This window comes from Nerophis ophidion, linkage group LG05 (genome assembly GCF_033978795.1).
Source record: "Nerophis ophidion isolate RoL-2023_Sa linkage group LG05, RoL_Noph_v1.0, whole genome shotgun sequence".
Classification (NCBI taxonomy): Eukaryota; Metazoa; Chordata; class Actinopteri; order Syngnathiformes; family Syngnathidae; genus Nerophis; species Nerophis ophidion.
In genome coordinates, this window is record NC_084615.1 from 80,083,105 (window position 1) to 80,111,028 (window position 27,924).

General features: G+C 43.7%; 1 protein-coding gene across 3 annotated transcripts in view; it reads left to right on the plus strand.

Moving 5' to 3' along the window:
* The window catches only part of ndst1b (N-deacetylase/N-sulfotransferase (heparan glucosaminyl) 1b), a 187,744-nt gene that overhangs the window by 97,207 nt on the left and 62,613 nt on the right, over positions 1-27,924 (plus strand). For all 3 annotated transcript variants that reach the window (XM_061902118.1, XM_061902117.1, XM_061902119.1), the window contains one exon: positions 27,070-27,924. This exon is cut by the window's right edge and continues 126 nt beyond it. In XM_061902118.1, the coding sequence (XP_061758102.1) occupies positions 27,505-27,924 (420 nt within the window). In that variant the 5' untranslated portion in view covers positions 27,070-27,504. The remainder of the gene's footprint in view (positions 1-27,069) is intronic.

A 27,924-nucleotide genomic window follows, 5' to 3' on the forward strand; every position in this document is an offset into this window, starting at 1 on the left:
GTGTATGAATAGTCATGGATATATGTGACTGGGCCGGCACGCAAAGGCAGTGTCTTTAAAGTTTATTGGCGCTCTGTACTTCTCCCTACGTCCGTGTTCGCAGCGTCGTTTTAAAAGGTCATAAATGTTACTTTTTGAAACCGATACCGATATTTTACGATATCAGATTTTAAGCATTTATCGGCCGATAATATCGGCGGTCCGATATTATCGGACATCTCTAATTATTATTATTATTATATAAATATATAAAAACTACGTCCAAATCGCAGACATGCTGACAACGCTCCAGGCAGTCACAATGGCGTACGTTTTGTTAACATTTCGGTTTCAGTAGTGCGGTTTTCAGTGATCAAAGTATTTTTTTTGGTGGTCAAGTTTTCAGTGCATCACTTTTCAATAGTGCACAGATAATAGACTGTCATACTCTAACGACTAGCTAATTTTAATGTTTTATGTTCACGTGGTTTGGATTTTTAAGTCAGTTTTCCCCATGGTGGCAAACACACCGTCCATGCCTGAAAGGTGATTGGCGGAGAATTAGGAAGTGTTGTGTGTGTCCAAGGAAGCGTGGACTCACCAGACGTAAGTGTTTTCACAGTCGGTAAAACCTGTTGGAATGGTGCCGTTTGCTATCCTAAGATTGGTAATTAAAGTTAATAATAGCGTCAAACTTTGTGTGAATTCTTCTTTACTTTACATGTTTCACAGTTTTGAAACCTTCAGAGAAAATCTACAATTTTAATAGTCATGAAAATAAAGAAAAGGCATTAAAATAAGAAGAGGTGTCCAAACCTTTGGCCTGTACTGTATATATACAGTGGGGCAAAAAAGTATTTAGTCAGCCAGCGATTGTGCAAGTTCTCCCACTTCAAAGGATGACAGAGGTCTGTCATTTTCATCATAGGTACACTTCAACTGGGAGAGACAGAATGTGGGGAAAAAAAATCCAGGAATTCACATTGTAGGAATTTTAAAGAATTTATTTGCAAATGATGGTGGAAAATAAGTATTTGGTGACTTCAAACAAGGAAGATCTCTGGCTCTCACAGACCTGTAACTTCTTCTTTAAGAAGCTCTTCTGACCTCCACTCGTTACCTGTATTAATGGCACTTGTTTAAACTCGTTTTCTGTATAAAAGACACCTGTCCACAGCCTCAAACAGTCAGACTCCAAACTCCACTATGGCCAAGACCAAAGAGCTGTCGAAGGACACCAGGAAAATAATTGTAGACCTGCACCAGACTGGGAAGAGTGAATCTACAATAGGCAAGCAGCTTGGTGTAAAAAAATCAACTGTGAGAGCAATTATCAGAAAATGGAAGACATACAAGACCACTGATAATCTCCCTCGATCTGGGGCTCCACGCAAGATCTCATCCTGTGGGGTCAAAATGATCATGAGAACGGTGAGCAAAAATCCCCAGAACCACACGGGGGGACCTGGTGAATAACCTGCAGAGAGCTGGGACCAAAGTAACAAAGGTTACCATCAGTAACACACTACACCGACAGTGAATCAAACCCTGCAGTGCCAGACGTGTCCCCCTGTTTAAGTCAGTGCATGTCCAGGCCCGTCTGAAGTTTGCCAGAGAGCACATGGATGATACAGCAGAGGATTGGGAGAATGTCATGTGGTCAGATGAAACCAAAACAGAACTTTTTGGTATAAACTCAACTCATGGTGTTTGGAGGAAGAAGAATACTGAGTTGCATCCCAAGAACACCATACCCACTGTGAAGCATGGGGGTGGAAACATCATACTTGGGGGCTGTTTTTCTGCTAAGGGGACAGGACGATTGATCCGTGTTAAGGAAAGAATGAATGGGGCCATGTATCCTGAGATTTTGAGGCAAAACCTCCTTCCATCAGTGAGAGCTTTGAATGGTTGACCAAATACTTATTTTCCACCAACATTTACAAAAATAAATTCTTTAAAATTCCTACAATGTGAATTCCTGGATTTTCTTTGTCACATTCTGTCTCTCCCAGTTGAAGTGTACCTATGATGAAAATGACAGACCTCTGTCATCCTTTGAAGTGGGAGAACTTGCACAATCGCTGGCTGACTAAATACTTTTTTGCCCCACTGTATATATTCACGAGGGCTGTAATGGTACGTGTATTTGTATTGAACCGTTTCGGTACGGGGGTTTTGGTTCGGTACGAGGGTGTACCGAATGAGTTTCTAAGCTAAAATCTCAAAAAGCTGCTGTGCTTCTTTTGCCTCTGTCTCAGCACCCAGCATTGTCCCGCCCACACAACCATCAGATTGGTTACATACAAAGCCAATCAGCAGTGCGTATTCAAAACGCATGTAGTCAATACTTCAGTGTTGAGCATAATAGTGTTTAGCAGGTGAGCATAATGCAGCGTACTCTCCCCAAATTATAAAAAAAACACCTCCCAGTCACAACTACTACTAACAACACTATGAGCCTGTTGACCTTCTAGAAACTTAAACTGCAGCTCAGCTCGCTCGCAGTCCTGGCTTGAGGTGAAGGCTAATTACCTTTTAGCGTAATGTTAGCTCATTTTACTGTGTGTGTGTGTGTGTGTGTGTGTGTGTGTGTGTGTGTGTGTGTGTGTGTGTGTGTGTGTGTGTTAGGGAAAGCAAAGCCCTGTCTGTTTGTTACTTCACTTGAACTCCATGGTGTTCAGGGATGAATAGTCTCTCCTATTGCTATTGTACTATTTTTTTTTAACAATATTTACATGGACTCTCGCGACTGTGTTGGATCCAATATGGATTGATCCAATATGGCTTGAACTTTCACAGTATCATGTTAGACCCGCTCGACATCCATTGCGTTCGTCCTCTCCAAGGTTTTCATAGTCATCATTGTCACCGACGTCCCACTGGGTGTGAGTTTTCCTTGCCCTTATGTGGGCCTACCGAGGATGTGGTAGTGGTTTGTGCAGCCCTTTGAGACACTAGTGATTTAGGGCTATATAAGTAAACATTGATTGATTGATTAAACAATTAGTAATGTGGCAGCCTAGTTTTGAATGGCAGGGTCCCTGCTATCACATGTTGACATAAATATACATAATAAATAAATAAAAATCAACTACAGGCTTCCCAAATGCTGTAATAAATTAAGCATGATAAGTTGACCTGAAACTGTTTGATGTTGCACTTTTTATATGTAGAAGAAAAGTTTTGTCATTTTATTTTGGAATAATGTGGGCAGAATTATTATAGTGTTCCCAAATGTTAAAAGGATAAAGCCATTGTTTACAAATTTGGTAAATAAATAACCCCAAAAATGTATATTTTGTTTTCTTACTGTACCGAAAATGAACCGATCCGTGACCTCTAAACCAGAGGTTCTCAAATGGGGGTACGCGTACCCCTGGGGGTACTTGAAGGTATGCCAAGGGGTACGTGAGATTTTTTTTAAATATTCTAAAAATAGCAACAATTCAAAAATCCTTTATAAATATATTTAAATATTGAATAATATTTCAAGAAAATATGAATGTAAGTTCATAAAGTGTGAAAAGAAATACAACAATGCAATATTCAGTGTTGACAGCTAGATTTTTTTTCATAAATATTGATGTTAAAAATGTCTTATTTTGTGAAGAAATGTTTAGAAGTAAGTTGATGAATCCAGATGGATCTCTATTACAATCCCCAAAGAGGGCACTTTAAGTTGATGATTACTTCTATGTGGAGAAATCTTTATTTATAATTAAATCACTTCTTTCTTTTTCAACAAGTTTTTAGTTATTTGTATATCTTTTTTTCCAAAAAGTTGAAGAAAGACCACTACAAATGAGCAATATTTTGCACTGTTATACAATTTAATAAATCAGAAACTGATGACATAGTGCTGTATTTTACTTCTTTATCTCTTTTTTTCAACCAAAAATGCTTTGCTCTGATTAGGGGGTACTTGAATTAAAAACATGTTATGAGAGGGTACCTCACTGAAAAAAGTTTGAGAACAACTGCTCTAAACCGAAGTACGTACCGAACTGAAATGTTTGTGTACCGTTCCACTTCTACTATTCATTGTTAACCAGCAGCCCTCTGAGGGCCGCCATAACTGTGGTCTGGACCTCAATGAAAACAACTTTGACAAGCCCGTCTTTCACTGAACATTAGCTCCTCTTGCATCTTTTTAGAATGAGAAGTTGGGCTTGCAGATATGTATTATCCTGCGTCTGCCTCTCCTTTATGCATGACTTAAGACGCCGAGTCTGTTTGGCAGCCTGAAACACTCCAGTCTCTGTGCACCTTTTGACTGCTCTTTAACTTATGGATATGTCTGCTGGCACGCCATTAAATATTCATGTCCACATCTTCTCCTCTACATCTTTTGCATCTATTATTGTTGGTCGGATAACACGGACAATTGTTGGTTGTGCGTTCGCCTCGCCGGAGCTGGTAAAATAGATCCGGGCGTTCGAAAGCCATTAGCCATTATCCCATTCCTTTAGTGCAGGGGTGTCAAACTCAAATACAGAGTGGGACAAAATTTAAAAGTGAACAAAGCCGCGGGCCAAAGTTGAACAAATGAACCTTTTAATTGGGACCCGAATGAGTTTTGCATTAAATATTGAACAAGCAAGGCTTATATAACTTTATAGTGACATGCAAAATCCAGTTTCAAATAATAATAATTAAAAAATATCAATGGCATATCAAATACAATTTTAATAAAAATGGAATGCCTCTTGTCTGTTTGCAGCGTTCTGAGCTAAACAGCAAAATATTTTTTTTCCCACAGGCTAATAATACATTTGAAAATAAAATAATAATAATAAATGAATCAAACACTGAAGCCTTGAAGTAGCAAGAGAATGTGCATGGATAAAAAGTTAATTACTGCTCAGTTTGCTGCACTAATTTGCTATAACACATAACTTAATAGTGCAAAATCAACTTTCAAAAAACAAACAAAAAATCATCAATGAAATATTAAATACAATTTGTTCTCCCGAAATGTGTTTGTCATTATTGTTTGGTGTGGGTGCACAGTGTGGCGCATATTTGTAACAGTGTTAAAGTTGTTTCTATGGCCACCCTCAGTGTGACCTGTATGGCGGTTGACCAAGTATGCCTTGCATTCACTTGTGTGTGTAAAAGCCGCAAATATTAATGTGACTGGATTCGGCACGCTGTTTGTACGGAGGAAAAGCGGACGTGTTGACAGGTTGCAGAGAACGCTAAAGGGGGTGACTTAAAGGCACGCCCCCAATTTGGCAGAAATTCGGGAGAATGGTTGATTTTCGTGAGGGGCACTGAACTTTGGGAGTCTCCCGGGAAAATTGGGAGGGTTGTCAAGTATGAGTATTAGTGGTGAATGCGATGTTACAGCGGCACCCTCGCTGTATGATATCGGCTGGCCAGCTCTCATGTCAATTTCATATTGCCGCAAGGGCCAGATAAAATTACACAGTGGGCCAAATTTGGCCCACGGGCCAGAGTTTGACACCCATGCTTTAGTGCCTTCATTCCCGTTCTAGTTTAATGTATTCTATTCTATTCTCCCTTTAGCTGCCGTGCTCTCACAGCTGCTGCTTCACACGTCAAGCTTTTGGCTTTGTTTTGGTCCCGCTGTCCGCGGTGTAGCTTTTGGGTCATCGCCATCGAAAGGTCAACGCTGACGGACATATATCGCTGCTCCAAATTGGGCAAGATGTGCCCTGACTCTTGTTTGTTTTGTGTCAGCGTGCAGTCGGCTGTCAGTCCTTGTCAAACATCATCAGGCTCGCTCTGCTGCTTGTGGTCGAAGATAACAAGTGCACGTTGTGTCTTCTTATTACACATTAACACGGAAAATGACTTTGACACCTTGGAATAGTTTAAAGGTAATGGCTCGGCGATTAGTGTTTAAACCCATTTAGGTGTTTTCTCAACCAAAACAGGTGTGGGGTTGCTTAGTTCCCGGCCGCATAGCTTGAAGAACAAACGGAATAGATAGATTTGCAGAAAAATGAAAACTTGCATTTTCACATTGATAATAATTAGAGGTGTCCGATATTGGCTTGTTTGCCGATATTCCGATTAGGGCTGGGCGATATATCGATATATCGCGGTTTTGTCTCTGTGCGATATAGAAAATGACTATATCGTAATATTCGAGTATACCTTCTCACGCAGTTGCTTTTAGCTGCGGGCGTACACTTCAGGCTCTTCTCACTCTTTCCTGTCTTTCCTTCTCACAGACAAGCAGGCGCACATTCTTTCATACGTCACTTACTGTCACCTCATACGTCACTTTCTGTCACCTCATACGTCACTTACTGTCACCTCATACGTCACTTACTGTCACCTCATACGTCACTTACTGTCACCTCATACGTCACTTACTGTCACCTCATACGTCACTTACTGTCACCTCATACGTCACTTTCTGTCACCTCATACGTCACTTACTGTCACCTCATACGTCACTTACTGTCACCCCATACGTCACTGTCACCCCATACGTCACTTACTGTCACGTCATACGTCACATACTGTCACCTCATACGTCAGTTACTGTCACCTCACACGTCACATACTGTCACCTCATACGTCACTTACTGTTACGTCATACGTCACTTACTGTCACGTCATACGTCACTTACTGTCACGTCATACGTCACTGACTGTCACGTCATACGTCACTTACTGTCACGTCATACGTCACTTACTGTCACGTCATACGTCACTGACTGTCACGTCATACGTCACTTACTGTCACGTCATACGTCACTTACTGTCACGTCATACGTCACTTACTGTCACGTCATACGTCACTTACTGTCACGTCATACGTCACTGACTGTCACGTCATACGTCACTTACTGTCACGTCATACGTCACTTACTGTCACCTCATACGTCACTTACTGTCACGTCATACGTCACTTACTGTCACGTCATACGTCACTTACTGTCACGTCATACGTCACTTACTGTCACCTCATACGTCAGTTACTGTCACCTCACACGTCACATACTGTCACCTCATACGTCACTTACTGTCACGTCATACGTCACTTACTGTCACGTCATACGTCACTTACTGTCACGTCATACGTCACTTACTGTCACCTCATACGTCACATACTGTCACCTCATACGTCAGTTACTGTCACCTCACACGTCACATACTGTCACCTCATACGTCACTTACTGTCACGTCATACGTCACTTACTGTCACGTCATACGTCACTTACTGTCACGTCATACGTCACTTACTGTCACCTCATACGTCACTTACTGTCACCTCATACGTCACTTACTGTCACCTAATACGTCACTTACTGTCACCTCATACGTCACTTACTGTCACCTCATACGTCACTTACTGTCATGTCATACGTCACATACTGTCACCTCATACGTCACTTACTGTCACGTCATACGTCACTTACTGTCACGTCATACGTCACTTACTGTCACGTCATACGTCACTGACTGTCACGTCATACGTCACTTACTGTCACGTCATACGTCACTTACTGTCACCTCATACGTCACTTACTGTCACGTCATACGTCACTTACTGTCACGTAGTACGTCACTTACTGTCACGTCATACGTCACTTACTGTCACGTCATACGTCACTGTCACCTCATACGTCACATACTGTCACGTCATACGTCACTTACTGTCACCTCATACGTCAGTTACTGTCACCTCACACGTCACATACTGTCACCTCATACGTCACTTACTGTCACGTCATACGTCACTTACTGTCACGTCATACGTCACTTACTGTCACGTCATACGTCACTTACTGTCACCTCATACGTCACTTACTGTCACCTCATACGTCACATACTGTCACCTCATACGTCAGTTACTGTCACCTCACACGTCACATACTGTCACCTCATACGTCACTTACTGTCACGTCATACGTCACTTACTGTCACGTCATACGTCACTTACTGTCACGTCATACGTCACTTACTGTCACGTCATACGTCACTGACTGTCACGTCATACGTCACTTACTGTCACGTCATACGTCACTTACTGTCACCTCATACGTCACTTACTGTCACGTCATACGTCACTTACTGTCACGTCATACGTCACTTACTGTCACGTCATACGTCACTTACTGTCACGTCATACGTCAGTTACTGTCACGTCATACGTCACATACTGTCACCTCATACGTCAGTTACTGTCACCTCACACGTCACATACTGTCACCTCATACGTCACTTACTGTCACGTCATACGTCACTGACTGTCACGTCATACGTCACTTACTGTCACGTCATACGTCACTTACTGTCACCTCATACGTCACTTACTGTCACGTCATACGTCACTTACTGTCACCTCATACGTCACTTACTGTCACGTCATACGTCACTTACTGTCACGTCATACGTCACTTACTGTCACCTCATACGTCAGTTACTGTCACCTCACACGTCACATACTGTCACCTCATACGTCACTTACTGTCACGTCATACGTCACTTACTGTCACGTCATACGTCACTTACTGTCACGTCATACGTCACTTACTGTCACCTCATACGTCACATACTGTCACCTCATACGTCAGTTACTGTCACCTCACACGTCACATACTGTCACCTCATACGTCACTTACTGTCACGTCATACGTCACTTACTGTCACGTCATACGTCACTTACTGTCACGTCATACGTCACTTACTGTCACCTCATACGTCACTTACTGTCACCTCATACGTCACTTACTGTCACCTAATACGTCACTTACTGTCACCTCATACGTCACTTACTGTCACCTCATACGTCACTTACTGTCATGTCATACGTCACATACTGTCACCTCATACGTCACTTACTGTCACGTCATACGTCACTTACTGTCACCTCATACGTCACTTACTGTCACCTCATACGTCACTTACTGTCACCTCATACGTCACTTACTGTCACCTCATACGTCACTTACTGTCACCTCATACGTCACTTTCTGTCACCTCATACGTCACTTACTGTCACCTCATACGTCACTTACTGTCACCCCATACGTCACTGTCACCCCATACGTCACTTACTGTCACGTCATACGTCACATACTGTCACCTCATACGTCAGTTACTGTCACCTCACACGTCACATACTGTCACCTCATACGTCACTTACTGTTACGTCATACGTCACTTACTGTCACGTCATACGTCACTTACTGTCACGTCATACGTCACTGACTGTCACGTCATACGTCACTTACTGTCACGTCATACGTCACTTACTGTCACGTCATACGTCACTGACTGTCACGTCATACGTCACTTACTGTCACGTCATACGTCACTTACTGTCACCTCATACGTCACTTACTGTCACGTCATACGTCACTTACTGTCACGTCATACGTCACTTACTGTCACGTCATACGTCACTTACTGTCACCTCATACGTCAGTTACTGTCACCTCACACGTCACATACTGTCACCTCATACGTCACTTACTGTCACGTCATACGTCACTTACTGTCACCTCATACGTCACATACTGTCACCTCATACGTCAGTTACTGTCACCTCACACGTCACATACTGTCACCTCATACGTCACTTACTGTCACGTCATACGTCACTTACTGTCACGTCATACGTCACTTACTGTCACGTCATACGTCACTTACTGTCACCTCATACGTCACTTACTGTCACCTCATACGTCACTTACTGTCACCTAATACGTCACTTACTGTCACCTCATACGTCACTTACTGTCACCTCATACGTCACTTACTGTCATGTCATACGTCACATACTGTCACCTCATACGTCACTTACTGTCACGTCATACGTCACTTACTGTCACGTCATACGTCACTTACTGTCACGTCATACGTCACTGACTGTCACGTCATACGTCACTTACTGTCACGTCATACGTCACTTACTGTCACCTCATACGTCACTTACTGTCACGTCATACGTCACTTACTGTCACGTAGTACGTCACTTACTGTCACGTCATACGTCACTTACTGTCACGTCATACGTCACTGTCACCTCATACGTCACATACTGTCACGTCATACGTCACTTACTGTCACCTCATACGTCAGTTACTGTCACCTCACACGTCACATACTGTCACCTCATACGTCACTTACTGTCACGTCATACGTCACTTACTGTCACGTCATACGTCACTTACTGTCACGTCATACGTCACTTACTGTCACCTCATACGTCACTTACTGTCACCTCATACGTCACATACTGTCACCTCATACGTCAGTTACTGTCACCTCACACGTCACATACTGTCACCTCATACGTCACTTACTGTCACGTCATACGTCACTTACTGTCACGTCATACGTCACTTACTGTCACGTCATACGTCACTTACTGTCACGTCATACGTCACTGACTGTCACGTCATACGTCACTTACTGTCACGTCATACGTCACTTACTGTCACCTCATACGTCACTTACTGTCACGTCATACGTCACTTACTGTCACGTCATACGTCACTTACTGTCACGTCATACGTCACTTACTGTCACGTCATACGTCAGTTACTGTCACGTCATACGTCACATACTGTCACCTCATACGTCAGTTACTGTCACCTCACACGTCACATACTGTCACCTCATACGTCACTTACTGTCACGTCATACGTCACTGACTGTCACGTCATACGTCACTTACTGTCACGTCATACGTCACTTACTGTCACCTCATACGTCACTTACTGTCACGTCATACGTCACTTACTGTCACCTCATACGTCACTTACTGTCACGTCATACGTCACTTACTGTCACGTCATACGTCACTTACTGTCACGTCATACGTCACTTACTGTCACCTCATACGTCAGTTACTGTCACCTCACACGTCACATACTGTCACCTCATACGTCACTTACTGTCACGTCATACGTCACTTACTGTCACGTCATACGTCACTTACTGTCACGTCATACGTCACTTACTGTCACCTCATACGTCACATACTGTCACCTCATACGTCAGTTACTGTCACCTCACACGTCACATACTGTCACCTCATACGTCACTTACTGTCACGTCATACGTCACTTACTGTCACGTCATACGTCACTTACTGTCACGTCATACGTCACTTACTGTCACCTCATACGTCACTTACTGTCACCTCATACGTCACTTACTGTCACCTAATACGTCACTTACTGTCACCTCATACGTCACTTACTGTCACCTCATACGTCACTTACTGTCATGTCATACGTCACATACTGTCACCTCATACGTCACTTACTGTCACGTCATACGTCACTTACTGTCACGTCATACGTCACTTACTGTCACGTCATACGTCACTGACTGTCACGTCATACGTCACTTACTGTCACGTCATACGTCACTTACTGTCACGTCATACGTCACTTACTGTCACCTCATACGTCACTTACTGTCACGTCATACGTCACTTACTGTCACGTCATACGTCACTTACTGTCACGTCATACGTCACTTACTGTCACGTCATACGTCACTGTCACCTCATACGTCACATACTGTCACGTCATACGTCACTTACTGTCACCTCATACGTCAGTTACTGTCACCTCACACGTCACATACTGTCACCTCATACGTCACTTACTGTCACGTCATACGTCACTTACTGTCACGTCATACGTCACTTACTGTCACGTCATACGTCACTTACTGTCACCTCATACGTCACTTACTGTCACCTCATACGTCACATACTGTCACCTCATACGTCAGTTACTGTCACCTCACACGTCACATACTGTCACCTCATACGTCACTTACTGTCACGTCATACGTCACTTACTGTCACGTCATACGTCACTTACTGTCACGTCATACGTCACTTACTGTCACGTCATACGTCACTGACTGTCACGTCATACGTCACTTACTGTCACGTCATACGTCACTTACTGTCACCTCATACGTCACTTACTGTCACGTCATACGTCACTTACTGTCACGTCATACGTCACTTACTGTCACGTCATACGTCACTTACTGTCACGTCATACGTCAGTTACTGTCACGTCATACGTCACATACTGTCACCTCATACGTCAGTTACTGTCACCTCACACGTCACATACTGTCACCTCATACGTCACTTACTGTCACGTCATACGTCACTGACTGTCACGTCATACGTCACTTACTGTCACGTCATACGTCACTTACTGTCACCTCATACGTCACTTACTGTCACGTCATACGTCACTTACTGTCACGTCATACGTCACTTACTGTCACCTCATACGTCACATACTGTCACCTCATACGTCAGTTACTGTCACCTCACACGTCACATACTGTCACCTCACACGTCACTTACTGTCACGTCATACGTCACTTACTGTCACGTCATACGTCACTTACTGTCACGTCATACGTCACTTACTGTCACCTCATACGTCACATACTGTCACCTCATACGTCAGTTACTGTCACCTCACACGTCACATACTGTCACCTCACACGTCACATACTGTCACCTCACACGTCACTTACTGTCACGTCATACGTCACTTACTGTCACGTCATACGTCACTTACTGTCACCTCATACGTCACTTACTGTCACCTCATACGTCACTTACTGTCACCTCATACGTCACTTACTGTCACCTCATACGTCACTTACTGTCACCTCATACGTCACTGTCATGTCATACGTCACATACTGTCACCTCATACGTCACTTACTGTCACGTCATACGTCACATACTGTCACCTCATACGTCACTTACTGTCACGTCATACGTCACTTACTGTCACGTCATACGTCACTTACTGTCACCTCATACGTCACATACTGTCACGTCATACGTCACATACTGTCACGTCATACGTCACTGTCACGTCATACGTCACTTACTGTCATGTCATACGTCACATACTTTCACCTCATACGTCACTTACTGTCACGTCATACGTCACCTACTGTCACCTCATACGTCACTTACTGTCACCTCATACGTCGCTTACTGTCACGTCATACGTCGCTTACTGTCACGTCATACGTCACTTACTGTCACGTCATACGTCACATACTGTCACCTCATACGTCACATACTGTCACATCATACGTCACTTACTGTCACCTCATACGTCAGTTACTGTCACGTCATACGTCACCTACTGTCACGTCATACGTCACTTACTGTCACGTCATACGTCACTTACTGTCACGTCATACGTCACATACTGTCACCTCATACGTCGCTTACTGTCACGTCATACGTCACTTACTGTCACGTCATACGTCACATACTGTCACCTCATACGTCACTTACTGTTACGTCATACGTCCCTTACTGTCATGTCATACGTCACATACTGTCACCTCATACGTCACTTACTGTCACGTCATACGTCACATACTGTCACCTCATACGTCACTTACTGTCACCTCATACGTCACTTACTGTCACGTCATACGTCACTTACTGTCACGTCATACGTCACATACTGTCACCTCATACGTCACTTACTGTCACGTCATACGTCACCTACTGTCACGTCATACGTCACTTACTGTCACGTCATACGTCACTTACTGTCACGTCATACGTCACATACTGTCACGTCATACGTCACTTACTGTCACGTCATACGTCACATACTGTCCCGTCATACGTCACTTACTGTTACGTCACATACTGTCACGTCATACGTCACTTACTGTCACGTCATACGTCACTTACTGTCACGTCATACGTCACATACTGTCACGTCATACGTCACTTACTGTCACGTCATACGTCACTTACTGTCACGTCATACGTCACTTACTGTCACGTCATACGTCACTGTCACGTCATACTTCACTTACTGTCACATCATACATCACATACTGTCACGTCATACGTCACTTACTGTCACGTCATACGTCACATACTGTCCCGTCATACGTCACTTACTGTTACGTCACATACTGTCACCTCATACGTCACTTACTGTCACGTCATACGTCACTTACTGTCACGTCATACGTCACATACTGTCCCGTCATACGTCACTTACTGTTACGTCACATACTGTCACCTCATACGTCACTTACTGTCATGTCATACGTCACATACTGTCACGTCATACGTCACTTACTGTCACGTCATACGTCACTTACTGTCACGTCAAACGTCACTTACTGTCACGTCATACGTCACATACTGTCACCTCATACGTCACTGTCACGTCATACGTCACCTACTGTCACGTCATACGTCACTGTCACGTCATACGTCACATACTGTCACGTCATACGTCACTTACTGTCACGTCATACGTCACATACTGTCCCGTCATACGTCACTTACTGTCACGTCATACGTCACATACTGTCACCTCATACGTCACTTACTGTCACGTCATACGTCACTTACTGTCACGTCATACGTCACATACTGTCACCTCATACGTCACTTACTGTCACGTCATACGTCACCTTCTGTCACGTCATACGTCACTTACTGTCACGTCATACGTCACTTACTGTCACGTCATACGTCACTTACTGTCACGTCATACGTCACATACTGTCACGTCATACGTCACTTACTGTCACGTCATACGTCACATACTGTCCCGTCATACGTCACTTGCTGTCACGTCATACGTCACATACTGTCACCTCATACGTCACTTACTGTCACGTCATACGTCACTTACTGTCACGTCATACGTCACATACTGTCACATCATACGTCACATACTGTCACCTCATACGTCAGTTACTGTCACGTCATACGTCACCTACTGTCACGTCATACGTCACTTACTGTCACGTCATACGTCACTTACTGTCACGTCATACGTCACTTACTGTCACGTCATACGTCACGTACTGTCACGTCATACGTCACATACTGTCACGTCATACGTCACTTAGTGTCACGTCATACGTCACTTACTGTCACGTCATACGTCACTTACTGTCACGTCATACGTCACTTACTGTCACCTCATACGTCACTTACTGTCACCTCATACGTCACATACTGTCACGTCATACGTCACATACTGTCACGTCATACGTCACTTACTGTCACGTCATACGTCACTTACTGTCACGTCATACGTCACGTACTGTCACGTCATACGTCACATACTGTCCCGTCATACGTCACTTACTGTCACCTCATACGTCACTTACTGTCACCTCATACGTCACATACTGTCACGTCATACGTCACTTACTGTCACGTCATACGTCACTTACTGTCACCTCATACGTCACTTACTGTCACCTCATACGTCACTTACTGTCACGTCATACGTCACATACGTGTCCGCCCTGGCAGAGCAGAGAGGTAGCATACTGGGCTATGTTAGCTGCTAACGTAGCCATACGAGAGAAAGAAGGTGCAGATCTGGTAACAAATGAAGGAAGACTTAATTCCCAATAAAAACAGCAGGGTTTCCATCGTCTGGCGGTGGTTCGACTTCAAGTGGGAAAATATCGAACAGACAACCGCAATTTGTCAAGTGTGGGGCAAAAGCGTTGCTATAAAAAGTAGCATTACTGCTAATATGCAGCATCATTTGAAAAGTCACCTGCTAGAGAATGAAGAGAATTTCATAACGTTGGTCGTAACCTACCACATACAACTACCAATAGTATTTGATTTCCTATTATGCAGCTCATTTTTATTTGACACTTAAAATGTCTCTGACAATCTTGCACTTTATGTTTTGAAATGGCTTGAAAGTTTGTGCCACTGCTTAATAACTTTAATAAATACACTTTTGGTCAATTGACTTAGTTGTGATGTTCCTCTCTGCATGAAAGTTTAAAAGTAGCATATATGAATGCAGTATGAAGAAGAATGTTTGAATGTAGACACATAGAATCATCATACTGCTGTCATTATATGCATCAAGTGTTCATTCAAGGCCAAGGCAAAGTACCGTAATATACATCGTATATCGCGATATGGCCTAAAAATATTGCGATATTAAAAAAAAGGCCATATCGCCCAGCCCTAACTCTTAATTACCGCTTCCGATGTTATACAGTCGTGGAATCAACACATCATTATGCGTAATTTTGTTGTGATGCCCCGCTGGATGCATTAAACAATGTAACAAGGTTTTACAAAATAAATCAACTCAAGTTATGGGGAAAAAATACCAACATGGCGCTGCCATATTTATTATTGAAGTCACAAAGTGCATTATTTTTTGTAAAGTGGAACATTATCAGCAGACCTATGTAAGCGTCAATATATACCTTGATGGTGCAGAAAAAAGACCATGTATTTTTTTAACCGATTTCCGAACTCTAAATGGGTGAATTTTGGCAAATTAAACGCCTTTCTGTTTATCGCTCTGGAGGCGATGACGTCAGAATGTGACGTCACTGAGGTAACACACCCACCATTTTCATTTTCACATTACAAACACCGGGTCTCAGCTCTGTTATTTTCCGTTTTTTCAACCGTTTTTTGGAACCTTGGAGACATCATGCCTGGTGGGTGTGTTGTCGGAGGGTGTAACAACACTAACAGGGAGGGATTCAAGTTGCACCACTGGCAAGAAATCTGCCGCCAGACCCCCATTGAATGTACCAGAGTGTCTCCACATTTGAGCGGCGATGCTAAGACAGACATGGCACAGAGATGTATGGATAACCTGCAGATGCATTTGCAACCATTAAGTCAACCAAATCACAAAGGTGAGTTTTGTTGATGTTGACTTATGTGCTAATCAGACATATTTGGTCACGGCATGACTGCCAGCTAATCGATGCTAACATGCTACGCTCATCGATGCTAACATGCTATTTAGGCTAGCTGTATGTACATTTGAAACTAGATACCCACATTTAATGCAAAACAAACACTTACCAATCGACGGATTTAAGTTGCTCCAGTGTCACAAGATGCCAAAGTCCTGATCGTTTGGTCCGCACATTTTACCGGCGATGCTAATAAGGCAGCCATGCTATGGGCCACTTCATTAGGTACACCCACGCTATGGCCGGATAGCGTCAATAGCTATTCGCTCAATAGCTTCGATTTCTTCTTCAACTTCGTTTTCGCTATCTGCCTCCATACTCTGACCATCTGTTTCAATACATGCGTAATCTGTTGAATCGCTTAAGCCGCTGAAATCCGAGTTTGAATCCGAGCTAATGTCGCTATATCTTGCTGTGGTAACCACCATGTTGTTTGTATTGGCAGCACTGTGTGACGTCACAGGGAAATGGACAGTCGCATCGCAAATAGCGAAAATCAAGAACTTTAAAGCTTTTTTTAGGGATATTCCGGGAGGTGTAAAATTTTGAAAAAAACTTCGAAAAATAAAACAAGCCACTGGGAACTGATTTATATTGTTTTTAACCCTTTTGAAATTGTGATAATGTTCCCCTTTAACATGCCTTAAAACAGCAGCTTGGAATTTAGGTTGAGGTGGGGAAGGTTGGAGGGGGCTTAGGGGGTAACAGGGGATGCATATTGTAGCGTCCCGGAAGAGTTAGTGCTGCAAGGGTTTCTGGGTATTTGTTTTGTTGTGTTTATCAATTAATCAGTCAATCAGTGTTTATTTATATAGCCCTAAATCTCAAGTGTCTCAAAGGGCTGCACAAGCCAAAACGACATTCGCGGGTCAGCGCCCACATAAGGGCAAAGAAAAACTCACAACCCAGTGGGACGTCGATGAGAATGACTATGAGAAACCTTGGAGAGGTTTAATGGCGCTCTGTACTTCTCCCTACGTCCGTGTACCACTCCATACAGCGGCGTTTTGAAAAGTCATACATTTTACTTTTTGAAACAGATATCGATCATTTCCGATATTACATTTTAAAGCATTTATCGGCTATCGGGCTACCGATATTATCGGACACTTCCTAATAATAATCAACTCTGACCTTATTTCCCTGCACGTTTACCACACTTTCATCTCAAAGCAGTTTTGACTCTTTAGATTTTAATGTTGTTTACGACTTCATCGCTATTGAATATTTTAACATTAAAAGTGATTCTGGGAATGTGCTGCTAAAATATCAACTGCCTTTTTTGTCTGTTTTATAAAAATAAAATGAGCTAAACTTGTCCCTCCTTGGGGGAAAAAAAAAAACAAGGCGAAACATTATTTTGGTTTGTGGTTGTGGTTTCATGATAAGGAATCTCTGCTTTTGGCACAAACAAGCCAGAGACTTTGTCCGTCTTCTCATTTATTCAATAATCATCCAGTGTTTCTCATACATCCGTTTACCTGTGCCGGCTTGCAACAATTACATTTGGACCGCCACAGTATATAAAATGTCACTACAAAATCAATAACACCATTTTTTTTTATCAGAATGTGGCGTTTTTGTTTTTTGTGCCTGCTATCTCCTGAAAGGCACGCTCACTATTCTGCCGTAACAGACTTTTTGGGCTTTTGGATGAGAGTTGTAGGGTATACCGCAGGGGTCGGGAACCTTTTTGGCTGAGAGAGCCAAGAATCCAAATATTTTAAAATGTATTTCCGTAAGAGCCATATCATTTTTTTTTTTCAACACTGAACTCAACTAACCCAAATTTGCTCGTTTAGTGTTGGTTCACAGTGTGGCGCATATTTGTAACAGTCCTAAAGTCGTTTATGCGGCCACCCTCAGTGTGACCTGCATGGCTGTTGACCAAGCTTGCATTGGATTAGCGTGTATGTGTGTGTGTGTGTGTGTGTGTGTGTGTGTGTGTGTGTGTGTGTGTGTGTGTGTGTGTGTGTGTGTGTGTGTGTGTGTGTAAAAGCCAGATATATCATGTGACTAGGCCGGCACGCTGTTTCTACGTAGGAAAAGCGGACGTGACGAAAGGCTTTAGAGGACACAACTAAACGCGTGCATTTTAAAGCAAGACCAACATTACTAGAGTATAATAGGTCTCGTATTCTTTGTAATAACATTGATATTCTGAAGCTAACTGTGGAGAGGCGTGGCCTGCGGGCCTGCAGGAAAGCAGGGTGTGCCAGGACCGGCCTCGAAATCAGCGACAGGTGCGTAGATGGCCTACCTGGGCCTTGTTATCTAATCACTTGTCGCTCTATTTGCAGCCTTCTCAGGTAAATATCAAAATAAACCTTTCCCACAGGCTAATAATACATTTTTATATTGTAGCGTCCAGGAAGAGGTAGTGCTGCAAGGGGTTCTGTGTATTTGTTCTGTTGTGCTTATCTTGTGTTACAGTGCGGATGTTCTCCCGAAATTTGCTCGTTTAGTGTTGGTTCACGGTGTGGCGCATATTTGTAACAGTCTCAAATTTGTTTATACGGCCACCCTCAGTGTGACCTGTATGGCTGTTGACCAAGCTTGCATTGCATTAGCGTGTGTGTGTGTGTGTAAAAGTCAGATATATCATGTGACTAGGCCGGCACGCTGTTTCTACGTAGGAAAAGCGGACGTGACGAAAGGCTTTAGAGGACACAACTAAACACGTGCATCTTAAAGCAAGACCAACATTACTAGAGTATAATAGGTCTCCTATTCTTTGTAATAACGTTGATATTCTGAAGCTAACTGTGGAAAGGCGTGGCCTGCGGGCCTGCCGCGAAGTGGGGTGTGCCAGGGCCAGCCTCGAAATCAGCAACAGGTGCGTAGATGGCCTACCTGGGCCTTGTTATCTAATCACCTGTCGCTCTGTTATAAGCAGCAGCCGGGAGGTGAAGTTATGACACTGAAACGCCCACAGGAAGATTGATTGATTGATAGTTATATTATTAGATTGCACAGTACAGTACATATTCCGTACAATTGACCACTAAATGGTAACACCCCAATAAGTTTTTCAACTTGTTTAAGTCGGGGTCCACGTTAATCAATTCATGGTACAAATATATACTATCAACATAATACAGTCATCACACGGATGCTTTAAAACATGGCTAACTAGTTAGCGGCTAATGTCCACCTGCAATCTTCAGTGTTCCAGCTACTCCTAAATCACTAATCCTCGCCTCCATGGCGACGAATAAAGTAAGTTTCTCACAAGTATCATCCCTGCAGGACAAGGAATAGCTGAAGGATCTAAGAGGATACGATTGCTCACCGGTGTCACAATGTAAATAAAAGCCACGGGTGGATCTACACCTGACATCCACTGTAATGATACCAAGTACAAGAGTGTATTTAGTCGATACTACTATGATTACATCAATATTTTACACTTTGAAGTCACAAAGTTCTTTTTTTTTTTTTTTTAAATGCCTCAAAACAGCAGCTTGGAATTTGCGACATGCTCTCCCTGAGAGAGCATGAGGAGTTTAAGGTGGGCGTTGGTACTGGGGGTGTATATTGTAGCGTCCCGGAAGAGTTAGTGCTGCAAGGGATCCTGGGTATTTGTTCTGTTGTGTTTATGTTGTGTTACGGTGCGGATGTTCTCCCGAAATGTGTTTGTAATTCTTGTTTGGTGTGGGTTCACAGTGTGGCGCATATTTGTGACAGTGTTGCACACTTTTGGCATTCTCTCGATGAACTTCAAGAGGTAGTCACCTTAAATGGTTTCACTTCACTGTAATGGCTTTTTTGCCGATATTACGATATTGTCCAACTCTTAATTACAGATTCGGATAGCAACCGATACCGATATATACAGTTGTGGAATGAACACATTGTTATGCCGAATTTTGTTGTGATGCCCCGCTGGATGTTTTTCCAAAATAAATCAACTCAAGTTATGGAAAAAAATGCCAACATGGCGCTGCCGTATTTATTATTGAAGTCACAAAGTGCATTATTTTTTTTAACATGCCTCAAAACAGCAGCTTGGAATTTGGGACATGCTCTCCCTGAGAGAGCATGAGCAGGTTGAGGTGGGCGGGGTTACGTTGGGGTGGTAGCAGGCGTGTATATTGTAGTGTCCCGGAAGAGTTAGTGCTGCAAGGGTTCCTGGGTATTTGTTCTGTTGTGTTACGGCGCGGATGTTCTCTTGAAAATGTGTTTTGTCATTCTTGTTTGTTCAATCCCGGGCTCGGGATCTTTCTGTGTGGAGTTAGCATGTTCTCCCCGTGACTGCGTGGGTTCCCTCCGAGTACTCCGACTTCCTCCCACCTCCAAAGACATGCACCTGGGGATAGGTGAAAGTTGTCTATCTGTGTTGGCCCTGGGATCAGGTGGCAACTTGTCCAGGGTGTTACCTGGACAAGTTGATGGTGCAACCCCAAAAGGGACTAGCTGTAGAAAATGGATGGATGGATGTTTGGTGTGGGTTCACTGTGTGGCGCATATTTGTAACAGTGTTAAAGTTGTTTATATGGCCACCCTCAGTGTGACCTGTATGGCTGTTGGCCAAGTATGCCTTGCTTTCACTTTTGTGTGTGACTGGGCCGGCACGCAAAGGCAGTTTCTTTAATGTTTGTTGGCGCTCTGTACTTTTCCCTACGTCCGTGTACACAGCAGCCTTTTTAAACAGTCATAAATTTGACTTTTTCAAAGCGATATTACATTTTAAAGCATTTATCGGCCGACAATATCGGACATTATGTGGACGTGTAGACTTTGAGGGATCACCTCGATCCATTTTAATGGACTCTGTCGGCTCGGCTCCCCACATCCAATAGTGTGTCAAGCGATTGTTATCTTTATGGAATTCTGTCATAATCTGATGGGCGTCGTGCAGCAGCCTGCCTGCGCATAATCAATGTGTCGATGCTTGCTGATGGGTCTTATTGTGCTTGGTGATGCTGCTGTGATTTTAATATTAACCACAGAACTGCTGGGTTTTTAATATTAACCACAGAACTGCTGGGTTTTTAATATTAACCACAGAACTGCTGGGATTTTAATATTAACCACAGAACTTAAAGGCCTACTGAAATGAGATGTTCTTATTTAAACGGGGATAGCAGCTCCATTCTATGTGTCATACTTCATCACTTCGCCATATTGCCATATTTTTGCTGAAAGGATTTAGTAGAGAACATCCACAATAAAGTTTGCAACTTTTGGTCGCTAATAAAAAAGCCTTGCCTGTACCGGAAGTAGCAGACGATGTGGGCGTGACGTCACGGGTTGTGGAGCTCCTCACATCTGAACATTGTTTACAATCATGGCCACCAGCAGCAAAAGCAATTTGGACCGAGAAAGCGACGAGTTGCCTATTAATTTAATCGAGGATGAAAGATTTGTGGATGAGGAAAGTTAGAGTGAAGGACTAGGAAAAAAAAGACAAGGACAGTGTGAGCGATTCAGATGTTATTAGACACATTTACTAGGATCATTCTGGAAAATCTCTTATCTGCTTATTGTGTTACTAGTGTTTTAGTGAGATTATAAAGTCATACCTGATTATCGGAGGGCTGCTTGAACGACAGTGTCTCTGAGAGGAGCCAAGATCACAGCTGCCTTTTTGACAGCTACAGGAGGAGATCGCATTATCCACTCAAGTCTCTGGTAAGAGCCAACTTAATATCACAATTTTCCCATCCAAAAACTCGCTGTTTGACGTAGAGAAACATGTTCGCTTGACCGCTCTGTGTTAAAGCTCCACAACAAACAAAGGAACACCGGCTGTGTCTTGGTGCTAAAGGCAGCTGCAATCCACCGCTTTCCACCAACAGCATTCTTCTTTGACGTCTCCATTATTAATTGAACAAATTGCAAAAGATTCAGAAACACAGATGTACAAATTACTGTGTAATTATGCGATGAAAAGAGACAACTTTTAGCCGTGTGTGGTGCTGGGCTAATATGTCCGCTACAAACACACGTCATCATACGCGATGTTTTCAAGAAGAAACTCCGCGGGAAAATTTAAAATTGTAATTTAGTGAACTAAAGCGGCCGTATTGGCATGTGTTGCAATGTTAATATTTCATCATTGATATATAAACTATCAGACTGCGTGGTGGCTAGTAGTGGCTTTCAGTAGGCCTTTAATCAACACCTATGATGGTGTTATGCAATCAACTTCGCGTCTCATTTGAATTTTCATATTTATCGGTCACTCTTGTGACCTTGTGTTTGTGTGTGTGTGTGTGTGTGTGTGTGTGTGTGTGTGTGTGTGTGTGTGTGTGTGTGTGTGTGTGTGTTTGTGTTTGTGTTTGTGTTTGTGTGTGTGTGATTGCTTTCTGTTTTACACCCAAAAGTAATGACGCTCCATCTCATCCCTGCAAGCAACATCCTAATGGAGAAGTGATCTCCCTGTAATGGACAAGCTTTGGTTGTCCCCGTACTTTGTCTTTTGTCAGGATGGAGATTAATGATGTCTCTCACATGCAGCCACACTTTTAGGATTTGTCTTTGTCGTCACCTCACTGTGCATATTCATTACATGAAAGCAGCACTTTTGTGTGTGTGTGTGTGTGTGTGTACTCTTGAGCACACACATTGTTTGTTTGTTTGTGTAGGGGTTATTGGCAGCTCTTTCTGCTGTGCAGGTCAACTTTGGAATGAACTTTTGGAGTGTTAGCGCAGGCAGTGTACACGTCTCCCACACAACCCACGCAACAATAGGATGCAAAGTGATATTTTTTTTCATACCGTGCAAAATGACTAAGTTTCCCTGCACTATATTAGTCCAATTTCTAAAATAATTGTGTTTTTTTTCCTATTTTCCCAGCACGGTGGAACAAGGGTTATTGAAAGGGTAGGCGACCTGTGGCTCTTTTGATGACTGCATCTGGCTCCCAATAATAATAATAATGGATTAGATTTATATCGCGCTTTTCTATTATTAGATACTCAAAACGCTCACAGAGAAGTGGGAAGCCATCATTCATTCACACAATGGTGGTGGTAAGTTACATCTGTAGCCACAGCTGCCCTGGGGTAGTCTGACGGAAGTGTGGCTGCCAGTTTGCACCTACGGCCCCTCCGACCACCACCTGTCATTCATTCATCATTCATTCACCAGTGTGAGCAGCACCGGGGGAAAAGGGTGAAGTGTCCTGCCCAAGGACACAACGGCAGCGATTTAGATGTCAAGAGGCATGGAGCGAACCTGCAACCCTCAGGTTTCTGGCACGGCCGCTCTACCCAATACGCCAGGGGTTAAACAAATGAACCTTTTAATAGGGACCCAAACAAGTTTTGCATTGAATGTTGAACAAGTGAGACTTATATAACTTTATAGTGACATGCAAAATCCAGTTTCAAATAATACTAATTTAAAAATAGCAATGGCATATCAAATGAAATTTAAATAGAAATGTAATGCCTCTTTTCTATTTGCAGACTTCTCAGGTAAATATCAAAATAAACCTTTCCCACCTTTCCTAATAAAACATTTTTATATTGTAGCGTCCAGGAAGAGGTAGTGCTGCAAGGGGTTCTGTGTATTTGTTCTGTTGTGTTTATCTTGTGTCACAGTGCGGATGTTCTCCCGAAATTTGCCCGTTTAGTGTTGGTTCACAGTGTGGCGCATATTTGTAACAGTCTTAAAGTTGTTTATACGGCCACCCTCAGTGTGACCTGTATGGCTGTTGACCAAGCTTGCATTGCATTAGCGTGTGTGTGTGTGTAAAAGCCACATATATCATGTGACTAGGCCGGCATGCTGTTTCTACGTAGGAAAAGCAGACGTGACGAAAGGTTTTAGAGGACGCTTGAGACAGTGCCTTTAAGGCACGCCCCCAATATTGTTGTCCAGGTGGGAATCGGGAGAAATCTGGGAGAATGGTTGCCCCCTGTGATTTTCGTGAGGGGCACTGAAATTTGGGAGTCTCCTTGGAAAATCAGGGGTGGAGGGGTGTTAGCAAGTATGAGTATTAGCGGTGAATGCGGTGTTAGAGCGACACCGCCGCTGTATGATACCGGCGGGCCAGCTACAATGTTAATTTGATATCGCCTCAAGGGCCAAATGAAAATACACGGGGGCCAGAGTTTGACACCCATGCACTACGCCATGTCTCTCAGATACTGTATATCTTAGCTGACGTTGCTTAACACATTAAGTACATGAAAAAACATTAAAACAAGATTTTACGGTTAAAAAACAAACGGTATAGTACCGAATATGATTGATTAGTATTACAGTACTATACCAATACCAGTATATTGTACAACCCTATTGTGTCATACTGTAATGATATTTGGGGCGGTATAGCTCGGTTGGTGTCAGCAACTTGAGGGTTGCAGGTTCGATCCCCGCCTCCGCCATCCTAGTCAGTGCCGTTGTGTCCTTGGGCAAGACACTTTTACCCACCTGCTCCCAGTGCCACCCACACTGCTTTAAATGTAACTTGGATATTGGGTTTCACTCTGTAAAGTTCTCGAGAGGAAAAAGCACCATATAAATATAATTCACTTCACACTTCATATTATCATCAATCAATCAATCAATCAATCAATGTTTATTTATATAGCCCTAAATCACAAATGTCTCAAAGGACTGTACAAACCACTACGACTACGACATCCTCGGAAGAACCCACATAAGGGCAAGGAAAACTAACACCCAGTGGGACGCCAGTGACAATGCTGACTATGAGAACCTTGGAGAGGACCTCAGATGTGGGCAACCCCCCCCCCCCCCCCTCTAGGGGACCGAAAGCAATGGATGTCGAGCGGGTCTAACATGATGCTGTGAAAGTTCAATCCATAGTGGCTCCAAGACAGCCGCGAGAGTTCAGTTCAAAGCGGATCCAAGACAGCAGCAAGAGTCCTGTCCACAGGAAACGGTCTCAAGCGGAGGCGGATCAGCAGCGTAGAGATGTCCCCAACCGATACAGGCGAGCGGTCCATCCTGGGTCCCAACTCTGGACAGCCAGTACTTCATCCATGGTCATCGGACCGGACCCCCTCCACAAGGGAGGGTGGGACATAGGAGAAAAAGAAAAGAAGCGGCAGATCAACTGGTCTAAAAAGGAGGTCTATTTAAAGGCTAGAGTATACAAATGAGTTTTAAGGTGAGACTTAAATGCTTCTACTGATATTAGAATTCCATATCATGTTCATAGTGATCAAAACGATTTTACGGTTACGAGTTTTTTACCGTAAAATCACCTTTGGTACTCTTTTTTTTTTTTTTTTTAAGACACTAAAACATAAAAAAATAAACAAAAAAAACAGTAAAACAAGATTTTACAGTAAAAAAACAAACTGGCAGCTCTGTTAAGTGAATTTTACCGCTAAAACAATGGGATTGTTTTTCCATTTCATTCCATCTATCCATCCATTTTCTACTGCTTGTCCCTTTTGGGGTCATGGGAGGCTATCTCAGCTGCATTCGGGTGATAGGCGGGGTACACCCTGGACAAGTCACCACCTCATCGCAGGGCCAACACAGATAGACAGACAACATTCACACACTAGGGACCATTTAGTGTTGCCAATCAACCTATCCCCAGGTGCATGTCTTTGGAGGTGGGAGGGGCCTATCCCCAGGTGCATGTCTTTGGAGGTGGGAGGAAGCCGGAGTACCCATAGAGAACCCACACAGTCTTAGGGAAGACATGCAAACTCCACCCAGAAAGATCCCGAGCCCGGTATTGAACCCAAGACTACTCAGGACCTTCGTATTGTGAGGCAGACGCACTAACCCCTGTACTACCGTGCTTCCCCCATTCCATTCCATTTATTATTTTGTTTATATATGCTGAAAAAAACAAAACACATTCTGGTGCAAGTTAAAATTCTACCATGCAAAGCGAAAGCCACATATGCGATCCTCTCCAAGGTTTCTCATAGTTATCATTGTCACTTTCACCCACATCCCACTGGGGTGAGTTTTTCCTTGCCCTTATGTGGGCTCTACTGAGGATGTCGTTGTTGTTTTTGCAGCCCTTTGAGACCATTGTGATTTAGGGATATATAAATAAACATTGATTGATTGATTTATCAACAACACCCGGAAATGCCGCCGGCTTCGCTAGGCCTGAGCTCATCGAAGATGGACTGATGCAAAGTGGAAAAGTGTTCTGTGGTCCGACGAGTCCACATTTCAAATTGTTTGTTCAAGAAAAGACAGATTTTTATTTTTCAACATTGTTTAATGTGCTCAAAGTACTTGCACGTTTGTTTTTCTTAAATGACTCACAAAGATTGACACACCATTGTTTGCTTCTTTTGTGCTTCTTTTGCTTCCTCGTAAGTGTGTTCGACATTAACGTGCACAAATATCAGGACTTGTGGAACACCGAGGAGACTAACACTAGTTTCGTTCTTTTTCAGGGTCAAAGGACTGCTTATCTCCTGAGATCATTCTCCAATCTTGAAGGCTCATCAGAACCGACCCCAGACACGCTTGTGAGGCTGGCATGATGGGCAGGTGATGGAGTCTTGCCTGAAGTCTGCCCACCATTGACTGGTGCTGGCTCTGAGGCCCAAGTGTGTCCCGGCGACCCCCAGGCCCTCCCTTTCTCTGCCATGGTGACATAAAGCGCGTTGCAATATGAGGGAGAGCCAACGTCAGAGCGTCTCATTTCTTTCTCCACTAGCTGCTCAGGCTGCCGCCTCAACGCCTTTTGTCGTCGCTTCAAGAAAAGACTGATTTTTTTTGTCTTTTTTTTTTTTTCCCGCTGGCAGTTTTTATCCCCCCCCCCCCTCCCAGCGGCCACCAAGCGCGACAGTCACCGAGGCGTGTCGCCGGGCCTTTGGCGCGAGACGATGCTGGGATGCGTGACTCGCGTCCGTCGGCTGGTCCGTCTCCTCCCTCTGCAGACCTCCCTCCTCCTCCTCTTCCTCTTCTGCACCGTCAGCGTTTTCATCTCAGCCTACTTCCTCTATGGCGCCAAGCGGGAGCTGGAGCCATCGGGAGGGGGCGTGTCGGGGGCGGAGGGCGCCTCGGCCGACTCCGACGACCCGCGGGTGGCGCCGTCGCGGCTTTTGCCCGTGCGGAGCATCTCGGGAGGCCCCGGGGCGGATCCCGCCGGGGTCAGGACCGACCCCGTAGTCCTGGTGTTTGTGGAAAGTCAGTATTCGCAGCTGGGTCAGGAGATTGTGGCCATTTTGGAGTCCGGGCGCTTCCAGTACCGCACGGAAATATCGCCCGGGAAGGGGGACATGCCCACCTTGACGGACAAGGAG